Source organism: Lipophrys pholis (genome assembly GCF_963383615.2).
Source record: "Lipophrys pholis genome assembly, chromosome: 2".
Classification (NCBI taxonomy): Eukaryota; Metazoa; Chordata; class Actinopteri; order Blenniiformes; family Blenniidae; genus Lipophrys; species Lipophrys pholis.
Window position 1 is genome coordinate 20,564,008 of NC_137636.1, and position 23,760 is coordinate 20,587,767.

At 41.4% G+C, this 23,760-nt stretch overlaps 2 protein-coding genes across 2 annotated transcripts in view; both read left to right on the top strand.

The window, feature by feature from the left end:
* Nucleotides 1–6,055: 6,055 nt before the first annotated feature.
* On the top strand, nucleotides 6,056–8,347 carry ddx28 (DEAD (Asp-Glu-Ala-Asp) box polypeptide 28). The gene has a single exon (XM_080458115.1). The coding sequence runs from the start codon at nucleotides 6,249–6,251 to the stop codon at nucleotides 7,950–7,952; it is 1,704 nt and encodes a 567-aa protein (XP_080314241.1). The 5' UTR covers nucleotides 6,056–6,248; the 3' UTR covers nucleotides 7,953–8,347.
* Nucleotides 8,348–11,333: 2,986 nt separating this feature from the next.
* tln2a (talin 2a) overlaps nucleotides 11,334–23,760 on the top strand; it is a 95,754-nt gene continuing 83,327 nt past the window's right edge. Inside the window, exon 1 of the mRNA XM_080458113.1 lies at nucleotides 11,334–11,545. The gene's annotated coding sequence lies outside the window, so the exon portion shown is untranslated. The remainder of the gene's footprint in view (nucleotides 11,546–23,760) is intronic.

Consider the following 23,760-nt stretch of genomic DNA (forward strand, 5'->3'; position numbering starts at 1 on the left):
TCTCCCTCTCTGCCCCGAGCTCCTATCCCAACTTTTACTAACCCCGCGTGACAGGGCAGTTCCATCAGTGACGTCAGCAGACACAACACAACACACTGCACGGCGCGTGCCCGTGCTCACACACGCACGCGCCGTGCAGTTTATAAACAGGCTTTTCGCAGGGGCAGCGCCAAAAGAAACACGCACATTTGTATCGGTTTGTGTTATGTTTCGCAACAAGAAAAACAACTTGAGTTTGGAAAATTTGTGCGGATCCAATAGACATTTTTTTAAATTTGGCCTCCTCTTGGCATCCCTTCTGTTTCGCTTTTGATGTGAAGCTTATTTCAATAATGATCGAGAACTCATCAGTGTATCTACTGTAATCTATGTGTGCAGTGATACAATGGGTCATGAAAATAATACATATAAAAGAGAATGAAACAAAATATTTTAGGAAGCAACTTTTGACTTACTTATCAATTTATACACTGATAATTACTAAATTGTATATTTTCTTTCTAAACTGTTTGCTACATGCATGCAGTATATAAATTATCTTATCTACTAACAGATTCTGTCATTCAAAAGTAACCCATAAAAAGTATACTTCAAGTCTCTGTAATTATAACAAGGTTATTAATCTTGATGCTTGAAAAGTTCAATTTCCTCTATGAATGCCAAAAGTCACTTGGCAGTTATTTCCAACACTGACATTACAGTGCAAATCTTTAACAAAAGTAACAAGTGATAAATAATTGGATTGATTTATAACTTTATTATGATCTTTTTCCATGAAACACACGTTATAAAAATGTCAACACTGTCTTTGACCTTGTACCAAATAGGCCTTAGAGCCACTTTGCTCTATTTAATTGCTCCTTCCTTTCCCTTCCAACCACCCACCATTAGATTACATCCAATTGCACCTGGCCCTCATTGCTGCCTTTTTCTGTGGTTTAATCCAAGCCAGGATTGGTAAGTATAATGACATGCTGCACTTTCTACCTTTAGATCCCTGGAGCCTGTTAGCACTGAGGCCCATTAATTTCTAATCAGGCAATTTAGCGTGGTGAATGGGCTATGCTGGGAATAGAGCAAATGTCTTGATCATAGTCTTTTTGGTCATTTGTGTAGTAGATAGTACTCTAAATAGCATCTCTTGCTTGGAATCAGTGAGAAGGGGCTGTTTATGTTTCCAAAGCACAAGGTTTAAATCTGTTTTTATTTGCCTTTTATTCCTTCGCCTACTGCATTTGGAAGAGTATTTCTCACTCCGATGATGGTTTTTCACTATTCTTTTCACTTGATGGTGCTGGGTGGATTTCTTCTGACCAAAATGTAGCAATCAAGTTCTTACCAGAGGTTCAATAAGGATTAAAAGGAGAAGTTTAGTTCAAGGACAGAGGAAGACAAATGAAGGTTTCTTACACCAGCATTCAGAATATTGAACAGTTTTGAATAATGCATATTTGACTTTGAGATGGCATATCCAACTTTTAATTATTCTTGTTTGTCACTATACCAAACAGATTCTGTGCATTTCGTGCCACAAATATAGTGAAAATAAAGCAACAGTAAATCCGTCTCTGAAAGAGCTGGTACACTCCCTTTAACCTCTGTATCTCAATCCACCTCATCAATCTCCTCAGGCTAATCTTTATTGGGTAAGAAACCAGGGCAGAGATTGGTGCACTCTGGAGCTACGAATGGTTGCTACTTTGGCTTTGGTTTAGATTAGCGTTCCATTTTTTTGCTTTTGCATGTCTTATATATCTCAGTTTAAACTGTTAACTTGCACAAAGGTTAACATATAACTATGAACATGCATTATAGACAGCATGTATATCATATGTAAATTCTGATCGGATGCTTCCACCTTACAAACACTTATATGCATATAAACTGAGAGAGACAATGTGCTAAAGCAAGTTTTTAATGTTTCACCAAAGCTTTTTCCAGTACTGATAAGCATGGCTATAAAGCACTTTTATTAAGTGCATTACCACTCCTATTGTCCTTACCCACCACAGTGTGATGCAATCTCAAGGTTTTATTACCAATTTGCAATAAGAGATGACATATTTACGCGCGCACACACACACACACACACACACACACACACATTCAGCTGACACACACTCTTTATTTTCCTGACACGCCACATATACCTACTGTATGCTAGAAGCATGTGGGCGTACAGACAACCGCTCAGCTCACAAACACATCTGAAAACATCAATATCACATTTCCTGTGGTCTTTATTTCCAAACAAAAGCGTAAAGATGAATCTCTTTTCTTTTTTTATATTCGACATTTATGAAGCAGTTCTTTTTAACCGGGCATAATTCTGTTGGGTTGGTTTGATTGCCTTCATGATCCTCTCGAGTTCTCTGCATACGTTGATGAAGGTTTATTCTATTTTTCTCTAATGTAGACACTTTAGTTTTTCATTTATCTACATGTTTTACAGTTTAAAATGAAGAAGCTTGCTTCTCCAAACACAACTGACATATTATTTTTTCTGAAATGTGCAAACTTGTTAAAAGTAGTTCTAATACAAAAACCATGTTATTTGATGAAAGGTTTCTGCAGCATGTCATTGTTGTTACTGTCTGTCATATTCATATAAATCCCAGTATATCTTGAATACAGACACCATAAATAGCAGTTGTATGATTTTCTTAATTAAATAAAATATAGGATTACTCATTGTTCATTTTTGTTATTTTAAATATGAAAAGACAAAAAAAAACAAAAAAACATTAAAAGTATTATTAGTACAAATGACCTAATTAAGGGTTGCCCTGAAATTAGAAATGGGCTAAATTGCTAAACAAAAAAAACGGAAAATTAATGTTGACTTGATAAGAAACTACTATATAAAAGTATTCTGACACTTTACAGCCTAAAATCTGATGAAAGACACAAATAACTAACCATGCCATATTTGTCAGATATAATATCTATATTCATATTTTATTTCTGAATACATTCAAATGTGATGTGACGAGATTCTCACATGACTTGAATGAACTTTCTCCACCTGAGTCTAATTCAGCTCACCTACATCTCTTATCTTCGCTGATGACCTTTGAAGAGAGAAGATAAAGAAAACAAATCATGTGGGTGGCTGTAGATGTGGTTTGTGATATTATGTTCTTGTTAAGACAGTTATGAGAGAAAAAAAAAGCATCTGCCCCCACACTGGTCCTGTTTCAGAGGTGTCATTCTTTCAAGGAACTAAGTTTGCATACATTTGCAGAAAAGCGCTGCAGCACAATGTTCATGAAATGTCAAAGAATAACAAACAGCTCGCTGAGTCGGCAACAGAAAGCCACTTGATCTGGAATTAAGAATACTTTGCTGTTGAAAGATGAATAAATTAAGATAAAAGAGGAAGTCAACTCACAGTTCATGTCAAACGTACACTTGTAATCATAAAAGTTTATATTTGTGTGATTCACTTCTAGACTAAAGATGACAGTGGATATGCAAAACAAGTTAGATAAGTATGATGAATGTTGTTTGAGGATAATTAATGGAATGGAACATGTTTAATTTACTTCACAGTGTTACTGTGGAAATGTGAACATGGAAAAAGAATCCAAACACTGTTCTGGTTAAAATTACAAGTGACTTAAAATATTCTGTCATGTTTTATGCTGCCCTCTTTTGGTCGTTCAGCGAAACTGAAAATTGACTTTTTCAGACGACAGAGCTGAACTGTTCACCCTCTTATCAAGGCTTCGATCAGACATGGAAAGAGCAGCTAACTTTATCTTTTTGAAAATACTTACCTTTTACTTATGATGGTTATCAAAGAAAGTACAGTTAAATATGTATATCAGGACATATCCAGCTCAGTTTATAGGGATAATGGCTTCCAGTCCAGTGACACGGCCAACATGTGACAGCCTACTGCTGAAAGTGTGTGTGATGTTCTGAAGCTCCAGAAAATCAATCAGTGTGCCGATTCATTCAGCACATGTAAAGGCTAACTGATGTGCAATCAATGCTAGATGTGACAGTCGCACTGATGCAGGCAGCTGGTTGTTGGGGTTTTGTTGATCTATTTTTATTTCTCAGTATGCTGCGTGCAATGTTGCTTTCATTTGCAACGAATGTGCCAGGAAAGCATAAATGTAGGAATTAAAACTCAGGAACCAAACCACCTCCATCAGACAACTGGAGGGAGGCAGAGAAAGACTGCAGAAGCCTGAGTTCCCCTTTGGACCCTCCCTGAGTGCATGCCTGGAGAGATTAGCCCCCTTTTTTTATAAGCTTTACACCAGCAGCAACGCAACTTCAGTGAAATAGCCTTGCTATGGACTCCAGGAGAGACAGAGTAGGAACAGGACAGAGTTTGCATCTATTTAAGCAATTGATGTAGGCACCAACAGTAAAAAAAAAAGAAAAAAAAAAGTGTTTGGTTGATTACTTCTTTGCTGTGACAACATAGCTTCATGGGAACAATACAGCTGGAAAGCCTGATTGTCCTCCTTTTACATGGTGCCACATTTGTAAAGAGCATGCATTTGTGAGACGGGCAAAAAAAAGGTTTTTGGCATCGGAAGAGGAGAGATTTATCTGGGTGCAGCTCAACTCCTCCAGCTCTGCTGCTCATCCCACAAGCGCATGTTTCTTACAAGTTAAAAGAAAAATAATCAGGTTTAAATGTACGCTCTTTATTGCCAAGAAGTATTTTTTATGACAAAGATAGAAACCAAACAAGGATTCCTTATTGTTTGTGTGTAATGTACATAAAATAACAAATGATCCAGAAAAGTCTGCAAATATATTTAAAAGGATAATGTGTTATGTTGTAAAAAAAAAAAAAAAGACCCTTTGAGTGCCTTGGGTTTAGTGTTTGCTGAAGAGGATTGACCAGAGTTAGTCACGTTGACGATTACTGACAGTCAATACTGTTTCAACGACAGCGCTCTTGTCACCTTCGTCTGATCTATTACAGTATCTCACATCACTGTACTGCTGTGCCTGTGCTGAATGACTATGTCAGGGATGAGCTGGTTGATTTACCAGTGAACCCATCACACGGTGTCAGCAGCCTCAAAATCTCATCACAAAGGCCTTTTGAACATATAATCCTTTTCTTTTTTTTCTTTCTTTTTTTTTCCGACAAAGACTATGATAACAGTTACATTATTTACACGTTGAAGTGAGTTAATTCATCACAGCAACAACATAGCGCCTTGCCAAATTTGATAGGAATGTAAGGAATTGACAAGATGAGGATGAATCTATACCTGACCCATGACTGTCTCTTCATCTATTCTTTATGGTTGTTTCACCTCCTTTTTTGGTAGATATGCATTAGCATGGATACATAGAACTCTTTCAGTCCCGGATATAGCTGTCCAAAAATAATTTCCCAACAATAGGGACTGCTCTTCTACCACTAACGTGTCTGAGATGTACCCTGCCTTCATTTAACCAGTCAGGTGAGATTAGCTCCAGCGCCCTCAAGAGGAACAGAAGATTAATTAATGGATGGAAGGCGCTCAGCGTGCACTGTTGTTTTGTTGTTGTCAATACTAAAATGAGAGAACACAAATAAACAACTACCAATAGCATTGGTCAATGTTACTTTATTTGACCTGCAAATATAAAGGTATTAAATTAAAAAAAGAGGACGCCACTTAATAAAAAAGCAAGTGGCTGTTTACATTTTTCCTTCTCCATTTCTCAACTTACTGGGTGAAAAAAATAAACTGCGGTGACAGCGCATAGCTCTGTTTTACCGGGAAATCCTTTTTTTTTTAAATGCACTGCACAGGGTAATATACCCAGGAAGCCTTTCAGTGAGTGTTTCTTCTTATTTATCTTTTCACATTCCAAAATGGACTGGTGACCTGTCTTGCCCATAGCGATTGCTGATGTTAGTTAAAACGTGATCCCTTATGATTTAGTGTATCTCACCTGTCTCCTATGCTTATTTCTTCTTGTTTTAATAGTTTTTATGTGTATACCGCTGTTTGGCGGTCGAGTTGCACACGCTCATGCAGATGCATCGTTCCTCTTTATGGCCCCACCTACTGGTGACGTCATTAACACGCGCCGCGAAAGCATGGTAATGTAACTGCGAAGTGGGAAGAGATGCTCAGAAATGCATGTTATTTTGGACCTTTAGAGACACTATTATCGATTCCGGGTTTACTGAACTGGTTTAACTGAGGCGATTATATCGCTCGCGTACTTTATTTAATTCTCGGAAGTTGACTTTGCTGGCGAACAGATCAAGCGTCAGAATGCACTCCGTGAAGGTTGGATATTTGTCTTTGGTTGCGTCCAGAGCTCTCCGATCAGGCACACTTTCTCGCCCAGAGCTCGTCAAAGTGTCGTCAGGCTGTGGGGTTCGTTTTTCTGTCTGTCAGACTCGCTTTTGTCGAGCAGGATCGACGCAAGAAGAGACTGTGGTGATCCGTGTTCCTCGATATCTGCAGCAGCGAGTTGAAAACCTGAAGCAGATTCGAGGCAAAAGCAATATCAAAACCATCAAACCCGGCAAACTCCTCATCCAAAGCAAAAACCCTGTCCTGAACCAGTCTGTGGGTTACGTCCTGGGGAAGTTCGAGCAACCAGCTCTCTGCTCGAAAGGATGGAAACACTACAAATCATTCGGGGACCACTTTACAATCAACAACATCAAAGCTGTTGCGCCTTACGTTGCTGAAAACCGGAAGGAGCCCGCTGATGAGAAACCATTACCAACGTTTGACAAGTTCCACTTCTCCAAAGAACTGGTAGAAACATTGGGCAGCATTGGCATCACTCATCCCACCACTGTACAACTGCAGGCCATCCCGAAGGTCATGAAAGGTCATAATGTGCTCTGTGCTGCAGAGACAGGCAGTGGGAAGACACTATGTTACCTCCTGCCTATTGTTCAGAGACTGCACAATGACAAGCAGTTGCAGACGAACGATGAGAGCTCAAAGAAGATTAGCTCTTTGGTTCTCGTGCCTTCCAGAGAGCTTGCTGAACAAGTAGCAAGTGTGTCCAGAACTCTGTGTGCCCCGTTCGGCCTTGTTACACAGACGTTAGGTGGTGGGCGAGGTGTAGGACACATCAAGATGATTTTTCAAAGGGACCCTGTAGATATTTTAGTGTCTACACCGGGTGCTCTGGTAAAGGCTTTGCGCAGAAATTATCTGGATTTGAATGAGTTGAACTTCTTTGTCGTGGATGAGGCTGACACCATGTTCGACCCCAGCTTCTCCGACATGCTGGAGAAGATCCTGCAGCACACCAAGATCGCTTCTGGCCCCAAAGAAACATGCGGCCTTGATCATAAAGCTCAGTTGCTGGTGGTGGGGGCAACCTTCCCAGGTGGGGTCGGGGAGTTGCTCAGCCAGGTGACAGATCTTGGCACCATTGTGGTAATTAAGAGTAAGATGCTGCACCATCTGATGCCTCATGTCAAACAGACCTTCTTGAAGGTGAAGGGTGTCGATAAAGTCCTGGAGCTCAACCAAGCCTTGAAGATGCTCCAACAAGAAAAACCTGGGGCCGCTGCTTTGGTGTTCTGCAACAAGTCTGCCACGGTCAACTGGCTGGGCTACTCACTCGATGAGATGGGAGTTCAGCATGCACGCCTGCAAGGGGAGATGCCCGCTGCTCTGCGCATGGGGATCTTTCAGTCCTTCCAGAAGGGCACGGTAGACGTGCTGGTATGCACAGACATTGCGTCACGTGGTTTAGACACATCGAGAGTCCACTTGGTTGTGAATTATGATTTCCCAGAATCCCACACAGACTACATTCACCGGGCGGGCAGAGTGGGGAGAGCAGGAGGGGCAGAGGATGGGACGGTGCTCAGTTTTGTCACTCATCCCTGGGATGTAGAGCTGGTGCAAACCATCGAGACCTGTGCAAGAAGAAGAAGCACTTTGCCCGGGATGGAATCGGAAATACATGAGCCAAAGCCCAAAATAGATGTTGCAGAAAATTAGATGTTTTGTTTATCTGAAGGTGAATGTCTTTTGAGTCAATCATGTAAATCGGTAACAAAAGACGTCACTTTTTAGGATCAAGAAATGTGCCCATGTTAGGTTAAACTTTGTGAGAATAAAATGTTGATTTTTGTTGTAACATTGTGCACATTGACACAATCTCCTTTTGGGTTATTTAACATAGAATAAGAAGTATTTTCATATTTCCATACTTCAAATGTTTAATCCAGTATTTTTTTCAGCACTGTTGAAGGACAGATGAATAAGTTAAATTTGTGAATATTTAACACCCAGTATTTGCTTCATGTTTTGCTGTAACTAAAAGTGAATGATGTCTGTTGTCTCCAAAATAATAAACATTGTTCAGTTACAGCTGCTTATTAAATTCAGATTTGAAACCTAGACTGACTTTGTGTTGAAATTGGCTCCATGCAAAGTGAAATATTTGCCTTTTTTAAACTACCTTATTCAAGCCGTAGGGATAAAATCATTCAAGATGAGTGTGTGATCTGAACAATTAATTTGCTTTTACTCTGAATATTTAAAAAAAAACCCACAGTATTTTTAAATTGCTTGTGTGTATGTAGGGAAAACATTTTCAGGACCTAAAAGTAACAATGTTACTAGATGACAATCAGACTTCTAATTTATTCAGTGATTAACTGAACAAAACATTAATAAAGTGGTGGGTGTACAATAATAATTTGAGCTGATAAAATAATGGCACATTTTGAGTGTCAAGACAGCAAAAGCTTTTGCTTTAATTACTGAATATATACCTACCGGGTTATCAGGTGTGAATGTGATTAACTGATTTCCCTTCTGTGATACTAGAGTGTGAATTTAGGGGAACTGGCTACAGAGAATGGGGATGGAGACCGAATGTGGCAAGTGCTCATTGAAAGGATTTATGTTGTTGTTGCGTCACTGCATGGGTTTAGCCACAAGGTGGCAGCATAGGTCTAATTTTACTTTCCCAACATGGTCAGAGGAATGGATCAGCGTAAACTGTAAATGTAGCCTATCAAGTGTTTAGTCCTCTGCTCAGAATAGTTAATATGGCATGTAGTCAAAGAGATAGTGGTCAAGCTCACTTGCTTTTTTAAAATTCTGGATTATTGAATTTAATTTTTTTTTAAATATAGTTATACTTCATCAAACTACTCCAGTGATCAAACTTCTCAAGTTGAATTGGCCAAATTATGACAGCTCCTAACGTGTTAGGTCAGCAGTCATGAGTATTTTCTTCATAACTTCAGTACCTTTGTGTGTTTGATGAGAGCAGTCCCTTTTAAAATGTATACAAAAAATATTTCAAAATGTAAATTTTTTGAGATCTTGTGACAAAGGTACATTGTTTGTTCTGGTGTTATAAAGACAAGTTCAGCCTGTGACATCTCAAGCAACTGGCCAAAGTGGTTATGAATCATAAATGATGACAACAAATGGAGGAGCAAAACAGTGTGTGCTCTCATCGTGAGGTGGATGCTACATGCTCTGTGATTTATGCCGAACCATTTGTGGAAACACAGAGATTATAGGGGCAGACAGACCTCAGTGTGAGGCCTGCAGACCACCGGTGTTAACGGCTCTGACAGTAACAAGGGGCTTCCATCAGAATGTCTGGAATTCCGCCGTGGTTATCATGCCCCAGCTGGGGTCAACATCTTTAGGCTTCGCCCCATGCCTCCTCCCCTTCAGATTCACATTACACCCAACTGTACCCTGACAACAAGAAACCAAGCTCCACTAATAGCATATGGAGCGACTGCCTCCAATCCCACAACTTATATTTTGGTCCTCATTCAACCCAACTGACCCCTGCTAAAGTAAATACGTTTAATCAGAGTGCACCAAATTGGTCCCTCTTCCAAGTAGCTGCTGGGCCCCATTTCCCAAACACGCTGGGATACTTTCAACCAACAAATCTGTTTAGAGATCAAGTCATTACGTTGGTACCACAACAGACAGGCTTCATCATATTGAAGCAATTCGTGATGCAACCTTGGTCTCAAATTGTCTATAGAGAAAATAGGTTTTAAAATGGGTCAGTGAAAAGTTCGAGTTACGTATAGATATATGAGATTTACATGATTCTGTGAATTTTTTTTAAACTTTGAAATTAGGGTACGTTTTATGATTAATAATTTGATATAGAAATATTTTAATGTACGTATGTAATTAAGTCTTGATTCATTGGTTTGTTCCTCAGGATGCAGAATGTGGTTTGTGTAAAGACGGACCATTTAAAAACATTCTCTACAACATTTCAACAATTTACCATTTTCATTGAAACCTTGTGTTCTAAATAAAAAATGCAATGTCGACCACTAGTTCTGCATGTTTCTATATTCACCCCCATCATATAGCTGTGGTGATTATTATACTTGAATATGCTCAAGTCTCCGTATTGGATTACATGTTTGTAAGCTTTTCCCACTTTTCCCAGTAATATTCTTTACTCTTGGTCCCAGGGCCATATGTTTGAGTCCCACATCCTTTATGACTTTCCTCTCTACCAAGCCTACTACAGCAAAACAAACAGCCCCAAAACGGAGGGGTTTTCAAAGTGTGGGAAAATGATTCACTCACTCAGAGCTTGCACCAATTTACAATCTCCCAAATTCCATAATATAGATGTTTTGTTTCACACGTTTGGTTGATAATTAGAATTCCTGAAGTCGGCGTGGTTTCACTGTCAACAGTATTTGGGATGGCAATAAGAAGTGCAATGCTTTCTGTATTCATGAGATACTTTTAATCAGGAAAATCTGGTGGGTTTCACGGTCTGCGACTGTCTTTCACTCGTGCTATGCACTAAAACTCATGTTACTGTTTTCAAATTCATCTCTACTACGATGACAATATAGCACGTTATTGAGATAAATAGTAGTTGTAGCGATCCAAAGAACTGTATTTCTTTGGATCCTATTTTTTTTCTCAACAATTAGATTAAGAAATAAGAGAAAAGGCATCCCCTGAATGCAGAATGAGCCAGTGTTCCCTCTCAGGCTTTGCCCCACACACTGAGAGCCACTGCTCTGTGTTCTGAATGTGATCTTCAAGCAATTAATGTCTTCATAGTAGGGTTGTTTGTGATTTGATTTATTTATAGTATCCTGACATGCTCGTTCACTTGTGGTTGAAAATGACTGGTGAACAAATTCTCCCAAATTTAATGACACGCATAACATGTAATAAATAAGTAATAAGCACAGAAAATAAACGAAAAACAAGTCAACGAGGACATCGAATGATCCGATTTGTAGTCTCATGGGATTTGGAGATAAGCAATTGGACTACAAAACCTTCGGGCCATTGATAATGACGCATTTCCTCTTTGCCACACTGGATAATCTCCCCCCCTCCCCTTTTACATCCACAAGCATAGACACACACACACAAACACACACACACACACACACACACACATCCACAGAAATACGCACTGTGCCGCTGCGCGCACACTGTCCGGCCACTTGGAAATTTCGCTCAGCGCGCAGGATATTTAGGTGCCGGGGAGCGGAACTGTCGGCTAATGTGCATCTTCTCTGCGCAGACCTGCCTGAAATGCCCCAGTAGAGGATCTGAAGGTAGGTTTACAACCCCCATATAATAATCGGCTTATTCCGGTGCCCATCTCTCCCGCAACAGACGTTCAGATCCGTCTGACCTTCTCCCCGGACCGAGAGCTTTCCAATCAAACTGCACGCTGCTCTTAGTGTGTGTGTGTGTGTGTGTGTGTGTGTGTGTGTGTGTGTGTGTGTGTGTGTGTGTGTGTGTGTGTGTGGGTGTAGGATAGAGGGAGCACAGCGTGAGTCCCATCTCTCTCTCTCTCTCTCTCTCTCTCTCTCTCTCTCTCACTCTCTCTCTCTGTGTAACTGCATTTCAGTGTGTCTTCTTTTTTTATCCTCAATGGATCTCCGTTAAGTTGAGACGCTGCGATGCTCGTTTGAAAGCAGGAAACTTGCGGAGCTTTTTTAATATGTATATATATTTATATACATATATATATATGTGTGTGTGCATTCTCCTGGTTTATTTGAGGTTTCCCAGAGCTGCTGCAGGGGGTCGCTTGGTGAGTTTGGTTCTTCCTTTTCTCTTGAGGAGGTTGAATGTTTCGTGCAGGATTCAGGGTGTGTGTGTGTGTGTGTGTGTGTGTGTGTGTGTGTGTGTGTGTGTGTGTGTGTGTGTGTGTGTGTGTGTGTGTGTGTGTGTGTGTGTGTGTGTGTGTGTGTGTGTGTGTGTGTGTGTGTGTGTGTGGAGCCAAAGAGGCACAGAGAGTTCACCGAGCCGGCTGGAAGTTACAGAAAAAAAGCCCGGCCTCCGCCATGTTTCCATGTCAGTCAGACTGCCACTAATGCCACGGGCGATTGTTCCCAAGTTTCTTTCCTCCTCTTCATCGTTTTATTTTTATTTCTATTTTGACGCGATCCGTGCATGAGGCATCGGAGGCGCCTGCAACCTGTGTGTGCAGCGTGTTGCCTTCACGGACCGTAACGCCTCGGACATCGCAGAGCTGCCGGGGTTGAACCGCTCTGCTTTGAGCCGTGGGTGTTATTTCCAGTGTATTTCCCACGCTCCACTTGCATGTGTTTGCTTTTCCTATACCTTCAGCATTACATATCACGATCGAGGGAATAAGGACGTGTGTGTGTGTGTGTGTGTGGTGGGGGGGGGGGGGGGGGGGGGGGGGGTGCGACATGTGGAGTAACGTATGGCTCCGCCGCCGCAGCTGCAGCGTGCTTGTCGAGAATAAATAGTGAGGATGGCAGCCGGTGCCACACCCCTTCATAGAAAGACAAGGTTCAGATAATCATCCTTAAAAAGGAAACACGGATCACATGTTTAAATTGCTGCGGGGAATCTCGTGATGTCTTCCAAAAAAAACAAAAAAACGTCCTCAAGGAGAGGCCGTATGATCACTTGTAAGTGCCAAGGTTTGTGCGCAAGGATCAATACGCTCCATGCAGACCGTGACAGTGAGTGTATCTATCAGCAGCCAATGCATTTCAGCGAGTCAGTGCCCTGATGTGTAGAAGGTGAGCTGGTTAGGAGTCAGACGTGACAGGTCATATGAGATGGAGAGAGGGGTGGGGTAGGGAGAAGGGGGGCGGGGAGGGGGGGGTCAGTGAAGCAAGAGATGCCAGCAATGTTTGATGTGCAAGTGAGTTTCCCTGGCAGTTTAATGGGCAAAAGTAAATCCTTCCCTGAAGCACCCTTATATACACACACACACATGCACACATACCTCTTTCCTCATCCTACCCCCCCAACCTCACTCCTCTGACTGCCTAGACCTTGGCTTGTCAGAAAAAGACACATGACCTTATAGGCAGTGGGCTCCCGTGTAATGCCTCAGGAATGAGATCTCCCCTTTGCCTCTCTCTCTCTCTCTCTCTCTCTCTCTCTCTCTCTCTCTCTCTCTCTCTCTCTGTTTCACATCATCAAGGTATGCCTCGCATCAGTGTGTATCCAGTCTCCGTTTAGCAGTGTCAGGATGGCGCTCCCCACGGAATCGCTCAAATATGTCTCCCACCTCAAAAAAAATCCATAGTTAATAAAGGTAGGAAGAAAATTGCAGCGGGAAAGAGAATGTCATCACACCTCAAGTTGCACCGTGATATCTGTCCTTTCAAAATGGCAGCAGGCATCTAATGAGGCTCTGTTCCTCCCGCACTGATCAGTTATGCTTCTGTTACATATCTGTGAAAATGTCATTTCCCCGAGCCTCATAGTTAACCGTCACTATCAGCAGCCGCCGCCGCTGCTGCTGCTGCTTGGTATGCAGCTCCGCCACCAGCGACTGTGCCCGATCATTTATTAAACTGACCAAACACTATCTGGCTTTCCTGACATAAAAGCAGCAATCAACAGCGTTTTCATCACACGAGCAACTGCACTGACCTTTTGGAGAATGTGTTGATGCATTTATTATTCTATAAGCATTTCTCAAAGCGGACGACAAATACAGTATTCACTGTGTAGCTGTTCGCCTATTTAGTGCTGAAATCAGGTGTGTTGAAGGAAAAGCAGCAGGTGAATCCGTGAAGAAATTGACTGCCTTAATGTGGCGTCACATGTCCGTTCAGCCATTGCAAAGTATCCCACTCAAATGATTCTTCGACCTTCGGCAGAAACATTAACCTGCATCTCTAATTTCAAATAAGAAATGGAGTTGTTGTCTTATTAATGATGGCAGTCATTTGGCTGTTGAGCATCCTTGGTTGACTGACTTCTGATGGCCGTGTGCTCCCAGTGTTGGGGCCCAGCATTGGTTACTCATCAGGCACACATGGCCAATTAATTGATCTGTCTGTCTGATCTGCATGAAAACCAATTTCTGTTGTCATCAGTGACCACAGAGGAAGTACTGAACAAGCCATAATGACACTTTAATCATAATGATAATGTAGTGGACCAGAGGAAGGGAGTATTTGTCCATGTTTGGCCCGGGAAAACAATATTTAGGAAGTGTTGGTAGAATGGTGGTCATTCTGCTTTGCAATTTCAATTTGGTCAATTTACATATCCTGTTACAGATGACAAGAGCAAAGAGAAAATGCTGAGCTTATGATCCATGTGCTCCTGGCCTGCAAAAGCTGCTCTATTAACATTATTTTGTCTTTGCAATTGGAGGGAGGAGAAGCTGCACAGTTAAAACTCATGCAAAGGACATTTGTCGAACCCGCTACAATTTATTAGTTACATTTCTAACACGCAGAATCCCTTGACATTTGTTCCACAGTGGTTCAGAAACGTAATTTCTGTGCTTTTAATGTTGCAGTGACCTTGTGAAGACCCTTTGTCCAAGCTGCTCTTTGTCAAGTGCAGCTCCCAGCTGGTCACCTGGAATTAATTCTGTGTTTTCCTCGATCTGAGCTCCTGCAACAAATGTTTGGGAGAGGTTTCCAGGTCGGTAACCAAGCATCAGTGTTTGGCTTGTAAAATTGGCATAAACAATTGTGTGTGTGTGTAATTGTTGGTCCTGAGTGGATTGTTCATGTATTTATTGGCAAGTTCATAAAAAAAGTCAAATGATAAACTTAAACAAGCAGGATCACATTTCAGTCACGTCACATTGGACTTAAAAATGGAAATCTTTTGTAGTGAGAACACATTCAGCATGGATAGGTTCATTTACTACAATTCTAATTGGACGCCCGATGTCCGCCAGGCTTTCTTGGAGGATCTAAGGTTTTCCATCATGAATCATCAAACTATCAAACAATAGTATATATTACCTTTATAACAAATGATCAATTGTCATTTGGCCACTCTTTTCTAAATTCAAGCAATGTCTAAAAATATGCGTTCCTTTCCAGTTATAACAACTGAGGTTGGATTGAGGTAGTCTTACTATTCTGGAGAGATGGCTAATATGTAATTCACACAGAGGAACTCGGCCGTTTCTGGTCACATATTCATTAATTCCTGTCCTGGCTGGAAACCAAACACATGGTGACATTCATGCTGAACTCAACCCTTTTCTGAACTGCCTTGATGGGTGGGTTGTGAAATCAGAACTGACAGTACCGGTTGTGAGCCTTTCAAAAACGAATCAGTGTCGGCCTCGCCCCGATGGAACCTCAGTTTAAAAGGTGCTGCGGCCTGCAGGCTTGGTGATAAGATTTTTGTACGTCTAATCAAATGCGCACGCATGAGTTTAGGAGTTTCTCTTGTTTTTTTCCCCCCATACATTGCTGACCCTGCTTGATTTTGGATAAAGTTAGATTCAATCCTTTCATGAAGGGACCGTTTGATGAAATGGAACAATATTTTCCGACAATATTTTAATTTATTAACATTTTTTTCAGCATCTATAATGAAAATCTGTTATTGCCTATTATTTCTCCCCTGAAGTGAATCTGTCTACGCTTGCATACCTGCAGTGTGAGTCTCTCCGGCTGCTCTGTAAACAGATACATCTGATGTTGTGGGGCAGGCTCTCCCTGGGGGGTGGCGGAGGAGGAGCTCTTCTGGTCCGCAGCAGCAGGAAAACTCTCGGGGTCAGGGGAAAGCCTTTAAGGCTTTTCCCTGCAGGATTGTCTTTTGGCCTTTGAGAGTATATTTTGTAAAAACACACATGATGGAACTGTTCATCACTTTATCAGAACACACATTTTTATACCTGTGAACGAAGAGCTTAATATAATGATAGCACAGCATTTACTGTCAAATTATGAGTGCAGATAATATGTAAATACTTGTCAGATACTTGAATGAAAAGCATCTAACTACCGCTACCATGTGGTGCAAGCTCTGTGCCCCCCACAGATCCCCCCCCCCCCCATTTTAGTGCAATACTGGCAGAAAGTGATCGATGTTGTACATTATACCCTGGCGCTGTCCACTCAACTAGGATTGACAAGGTCAGGAGTCACAGCATTGATATTTCATGCCACAGCTTTATATTTTTAACGAACTGCAGTTTACGTTGTCGGATCCCTTTCAGACTGCGGCCACTGTACATTTTACAAATGGTGTGTTGATGTGCTTGATGTCAGGCTCAGGATGGAGCCTGTGCAATGTCTGGCCCAGTTCAAGTTAACAATATCACAGAATTTCACAGGTCGTTGTGACCAAACTAGGCATGCGTAACCTTAAACACAAAAGTCAAATCACGGGATTCCAAGTATGTCCTCCTTTCACAAAGAGGTCCTCTGTGCTTACCTTTTCCTCATGTACACCACTTGGGGTATTAACAGTAGGGAGAATGCATTGACTCCTTTTCTGTGATCTTTCATATCAGAAGGTCAGAACTGGCATCAAACAACTGCTTCATGAAACATTAAAGTGTTCCAGGTTTTAGCCAGGAATTCCGCTTTTAAAATGTCAAATGTAACAAAAAGCACACAATAAATCAAATGGTGTTTTAAACATGTGATAACGCACACATTTGGAAATATGGCAGCCAATCAAACAGACAAAGTTGAAGCTGTAACATTTTGATGTGTTAGTTTTTAGACGCTGGTTCTGATTGGATGGATGCAGGGAGGCTGCCTTCTTGGCACTTCTCATCTCTTTACAGTTTTTTTTTTTTTTTTTTTTCTCCTCCCCACCTCCCACTGAGCTCTCGTTTGCCTGCCTCCCACTCAGTCCACCATCCCATGTAGATTGCATCGCAAATAGAAACCAGTACAGTGGCGAGCTGCTGGTAACACTGGATGCTATTTCTACACAAGTGGCCTTTTTCTAATTGATTGGCTTCAAGCAGGGTGACTCAGGGATTATACAGGCTCACTGTGTGTGTTTTTCTGCCCATTGTTAAACATGTCTGTTTATAGACAGAGCAGTCTTCTCTGAACTGCTGATAACCTGCAGCAGTCCATATGAAGCCGTGTGTGTTGTGATGTTTGTCTGAGGACCCTCAGTCCCCCACAAAACTACCAAAATTTGGCCACGCCGAGCAGTTTGAACCAGCAATAGCCGGTATAGTTGTCATAGAGACGGAGGATGGAAACTCCAGCTGCTCCCTACTTACATTGGCATTTTGTATATAGCTGTTCATCTGCACATGCAATTGAGCAAAATTAGTCATAAACTCAGATGTTTATGAATCACCACTATCAGAGAACTTCATGTTGATTTGTCCGTATTTATATTTAGCATATTATGGAAACTTAATGTGCGTCATCACACATGCATGATTGTAACATTTGGTCTCATGGGAAATGAGTGCCGTTGTGTAGTGAAATAAATGTATGTATTTTGCATTATTCATATTTCCATGTGCTAAGTAGCTCACATGGGCTTTTGAGAGTAAATGGTGCTGTTATTTGCTGACGGAGAGGCTGAGAATTTGCTCTCTTGCCAAGCTGATTTGTCAGCTGTTCCACACTTGGACAAAAATGGAGATCCATCCTTGGAACAGAGCGTTTCAGGGTTCTCTGTGTGGAATTATTCTGAACTTTATTATTTTTAGTTGTGTTGAAGGATTGAGTAAAGAAAAGACAGGTCATGTGTACATACGTTTCAAATATTATCGGTTTTCTGTTGCTTAGTCTTGAAATATCACACATATTAAAATGGCTGTTTTTAATGGTTTTTGAATACAACATAAGGTGCGAATGAAGCCACACTCTGACTACCAAATCAGGAGGTCTATTTCTAAACACATCCTTATATATCCCATCCGACGGTATGTGTATATGCATACCGTGATTAAAGACGGTACATTAAAGTTGTCAAGGTCAAGTTATGCCGAGGGGAAACCACATTAATAGCTGTGTTTATTGCGTATGTATGTGGAAACGATGGACAAACAAGGGTGAGCAGATGCTTTGTGGACTAAATCCGTTGACTATTTTAATTGCAGTTTGGGGCAGCAAAGTGCTGCAGTGGGTGGCATTGTGACCTCACGGCAGTATGCTCCACGTTCAAATCTGGTTGGAATATGTTTTTTCTATTCCTCTGGATTAAATAACCCAAATTTGCTTTATTTCCTCAGACTTTATCTTAAGAATTGAGTGATCACCCTTTAAGGTTGCAGGATATATATAATATATATTCAATTATAATATATTTGAACTGTGCCTGATCTTAGAAAGTTTCCTGATTTGATGGACTATATTAAAAGGCGGTTTGTAATTCACTTGTTCAGGTATTTGGCTGATTCCGCAATGTCTTCATCTGATCTTCTTTTGAATTTTGCTAAAAACTGTGTAAAGTGTTGTATGAATATAATTTCTTCTCTTTTGTTGTGCTCTCTCTCTCTCTCTCGCAGCATTCTTGCTTCTTGCCCTATGTTGGCTTTTAATAGGCTCCTGCTCCCCAAAATGCAGTTTTGATAAATTGGCTTTAGAATATCATATAACAATGAATCTGGAAAATGTACAACTTTGACCAGTTTTTAGGACGTGTGAAAATATAACCAACAGCACTGGTGCAAAGATTTCCAGAGATGGTTGATCTTTTACTTTCTGTCTCAGGGTGCAACAGACATAAAGAAAGACTTTGTGTGTTTTTTAAAGTCACATTCTGTACTTAAAAAAAAAAAAATCATACCAGTCTGAATATGACACGAAGCTTGAAAGACTTGCTGTGGTGAAATGTTTCGGTTTGGCAGTTTGAAATGAATACGGTCTATTTCTGAATACAAGTCTTTCCTTTATTAGCTGCTCTGAGATTCTTGTTAAGGGATCTGTTACAGCTTTTTGGCTTTAAATGTGTAAACCCATGCTAAAATTAAACTGCTTGTTATTTAAAAACAGCCCGTATTAATGCACTTCTCCACTGTTATGTTAATTTTGCTCTGGTAATAAAAATCGTCTTTTCATATTTAATGATCGGTTGGTAAATGCTTAACTTGATATTAATAAAACTGTTGTTTTGTCTTTTGACTGTTAAATTGCTGTAATATGTAGGTTTGCTTAGTTGCAGTTCAGGTTTTATTATCAACATACCAGAAATTTAAAGGCAAAATCCTCCAGGAACTTAATCATCTTCTTTTAAGCAGCACCAAACATCTGTATGACAAATCCAACCTGCCTTTTTTCTTTTAAAATTCAGGTTGACTTTAATGCCCCAGCTTGTGATTTCAAGGGTTTTGGCCCAAGCCAGCCGTCATCTCAACCCTTGGCTGAAAGACTATCTGCTCTGCAATGTGTTTCAGGTTGCAGCTGAGCTCTTCAGCTATTACTGGACTGCATCTCTGGCTGAAATCCATGCTGCCATGGTTGCCACCTCGAAGCTCATGCCTCTTAGTCACCAGGGCAGAAATGTAACCTAATCAGGTGTCTGCTGCTCCCAGTACATAAGCCCAGTGCACTGCGAACACAGTGTAGATTGGTTGTTTGGGAGGAAACCACATGTGTCCAGACAGCCTTGTCAACCATGTTACTATGCAGCACTGTCATTCTAACATTTCTCCTGGATTCTTTATTAAATCTTAAATTGCTTTAGGCAGTAAAATCCATTCTCCCCCTATTATCTTCTTTCTGCTCGCTGCTTTTTGATCTCACCAAAAAGGAAATAAATTAGTTAGCTAAAGGTTAAAGGAGTGCGTCTGCTCCATGGAGATTGCTGCTTTTCAGTGACGCACCGAATCTCCGACTTGCGGGTAGGAAGAGAACTCTGTGCTGTTTTCACGGGATGTCAGGAATTTTATTTTACTCTCAATATACCTCTTAACGTCTTGGGCATATAGTGAGAATAGCTAAAAGAGTGTCACTTCTTTACAACTGAATTAGACCGTAAAACCCTGTTTACACAACGTTCATATGTCAGTGCTGCTTGGGACTTTTTGTAAACATCTTCCCTAGTGCGACGTTTTCAAAATGCTCCCAACTTTTCTGAACTGCTCAGCCCTGCACGTTAGACTATTTAGTGAGGCTACTCTCTCACTTAATAGTTCGTCTGAACATGCACCATTACATGCACAATAACTGGAGTTTGTGCTGCTCATTCTTTTCACTTCAACAGCACCTCTCCAATAATGGGCAGTTTTACTGCACTATCGTCTGGATCACACATTTTATACATACAGCAGAGGCTGAGCTGGCCAGTACGACAAAGAAGGACAGTTTAAAGGAGCGGTGTACGTGAGTGAGCGGTTCTACTACAGAAAGCACAGCACCAACTAGTGGTCTGACATATAAACTGCAGTGTAATCTGTGTTACCGGAAGTTTTGTGTAAGGAAATCATATTCAAAATGTTGCTGTGTGAATGGGGAAACTTTTCCAAAACAAAAACGCAAAACATATAAAGTTTCCAGTTGATTTACATGAAAAAAAAAAAGCCCAAACGAGTAATAATATTCCTGTACCTCTTCATGGAAACATCCAGAAAAGATTGGTAATAAAATGATTATGTGGCGATTCTCACATGTAGTAAAGGACACAAACTCTGTGAGTACAGTTCATAGTAATAACGACTGTTTTAATTGCCAACCTCACCCTGTCCGTGTGTTGAAGCGTCCTCAGGCAAGACACTGAACCCCAAGTTTCTCCCAGTCGTGTGCGAGCACTTTTAATGGCAGCCGTCACCTTTTCAGGTGTCAACCAGTCATGTACAGTACATGACCCCCCACCTCCCACCCCTTCAAGTGTGCATATCAGTACAGGAAACTCTGATACCAGTGTAAGAGGAGAAGACATTGAAAATATATGCATCGACTGAGTCTGTGGCCAAAAAAACAGAAGCGGGACATGAGCGCATTCAGATTTGACAATGCTACCAATGAAAGCCTCAGGCCCACCCTTCTATTTTAAAGACCAGGACATCTAAGTTCCCTCTGTTGCTCTGAAGGTCCTTCAGTGGTTGGTTGTAACCATATATATTCCCCATGGCCACGAACAAATGTTCTCATTACTCAACGTGTTTGTTGTTTGTTGACAAATTTCAGCATTTGTATCACCCATCAAATTATTTCCGTCGCTGTGACGTTGTGGCTTGTGAAAGTAATCCCGCACAGGAATTCCCCAGGAAGTGAGTTCGGAGCAGCTTGAGGATCTTTGTTGAGCAGGGCCGGGTGAACATTCTGGGGGGGACTGAAAATGTATCCCACCCCTTTGCTCCTCCTCAGCCCTCCTGCAGCCCGGGGCAGCTATTCTTGGTTTTCCCATAAGGATTCTTGCTACAAATGTTTGGCTGCTAACTTGCATGGGGAGAAACCTCTCTGTATAAGGCTGGGGCTGAAATTGCACCAGGTGTAAGAGCACTTTCATCATTTGGTTTTAAAGAGCTACCGAGCACTCAAAGTCGGTTACTTCTTTTGTCATCTTAAAATTCACACGTGCACGCCCTGCACTTTGCCCCATATATGCCGGTTAAATCTTGAGAGGTTTATCGCGGCATGGTTCATAATTTGATCTGAAACGGCTTGAATACGATGATTTCATGTTTGTTGGCCGCTGGCCATGACAGTTGAAGTATTACCAAAGATCCACTATGCCTGTCGGGGTGCATTACCTGCTGAATGCTGCACTCCAAGCCAGCAGCATCGCTGTGTTCATCAGGTTTCCATTAAAGTATTCAAGCCAAGTATGACATGATTTTGATGACATCACTTTGAGGAGCTTGTCAGACTTTGTGCAGGAGTACACTAGATATTGTTGCATAGAGTGCTGATACACCTTTCAGAAAATTATATGTTTATCTGCACTGGCTTGGTCTTTGAGACCAAAATAACTAAAATCATCCAAAACGTCTGTATGAAGTGCATTGCTCTCTGATGCCTTTTGAGCTGGATGGTCGAGTTTTTCTTCAAGCCAGGAATGAATTTGTACCTTGTATCGTCATTGTTTTGCTCTCAGCGATCACTGCCGCGTTTTCTCTTTTGTCAGACAGAGAATCGTGGTGCAAAGTGCATGTTGACAAATATGGCACCACTGAACATATTGACGTTTGACCACAAGCAGGTGACGATGTTTTAACACACAATTGGCAGGTCGGACCTCGCCGCACACTTCTACTGAGGTGATTCTTTAATCGGAACAGTTTTCCTCCTTTGGCCCACTTAAGAAACCTTTTCACCATTTCCTTTGCCTTCTTTTTGAGGATGGCTTTGTCTCGAATGTCCCTCGCTTTGCTGCTCTTTCAGCCTCATCCAACCTGACGCTGCAAAATTCTACAGGTGATGGCACCAGGAGTAGCGCTGTAAGTGGCTGTTTAATGTATGACTGTTACACAATCTTACTGTCACTGCTCCTTGGCCTTGGCCGAAGCCTTTTTCCTTGGAACAGACTTGCTTGTGCTCTCCACCTCCCTGCGAGCCTGCGATGTTGCTGGTGGAGGGTGGAGAGTTTGAATAGAGCTATATAAGGGAAACCATTCTTTGTTTATTAGTTAAGGGAGAGTACATGGGAGTGCTGCCAGGCCCCTCAGAGTAGAAAACGAGGACAAAAGGAAGACGAAACACCACTCAAACAGAGTGTACTCTGTTATGCAGAGCTGTAAACATTGCTCTCTCCTTGTTGTTTCTTCTTTAAAGCGGTGATATGATTGTTGCAGCTGGCTTACATTACGCGCGGAAAGCTCAGTGTTAATCAAGTGGCTGAAAATAGCCATTTATTTGTGCACTGAGCAATGGGTAGCTCGCTGTAATGTAGCCAGTGACAGGGCTATAGTCATTACATTACTTGCTTCTCGAGGACTTCTTGGTGTGGTGGTCGCTGTCAGTACAGTTATGACAAGCTGGAGGGAAGCCATCGGCCAGCAGAAGGTGGCTCTTCTGCTGCCTTGACTGAAAGCTTTGGTGCATTTCTATCACTGAAGCTTGCGAACTGCAAGCAACAGCTGCCAAGAGAGGCATCTAACATCTTTGACTGTTTTTCTTGTTGGCTAATATTGAGGCCGTAAGCCAACTGATAGCAGCGGAGGGAAGCAGAGGCATGATGGCAATGTAGCTGGCCTGGTCACGATTTATTAGGCCAGTGAGCAGGAGATCTAGTTTTTACAATTTATTGTCATGCGTGTGAAAATAAAGCTCAGTTTATCAGTATTTGTATTGCCTTGAGTCCAACATAATTGTTGCCTCTGTTGCTGGTGTAGATGTTTTCAGTATATACTGTATCTAACAGATATATAAACTGATGCAGATCCCAGCCATCTCCCCTATCCTCCGGTGTCCCCCAATCTTTGGCCCCATCCTCTTCACTACCTCCTTCCCCTTGGCCATATTTTTCATGGATATAATATTGAATTTCACTGTGATGCGGATGATACTCAGCTCTACCTTTCCACCAATGGTCAGTCTACTGCACTTGCCTTAACGTGCTTTATTGCTATTAATGTTTTTACTGTTTTTACTTGTTTTTAAATTGTATTTCTTGTATGTTCATTGTAAAGTGACATTGAGTGCCCTGA

Bases quoted from the DNA above. Each gene is read 5' to 3' on its own strand.
- ddx28 (XM_080458115.1), top strand. From the start codon at position 6,249: ATGCACTCCGTGAAGGTTGGATATTTGTCTTTGGTTGCGTCCAGAGCT.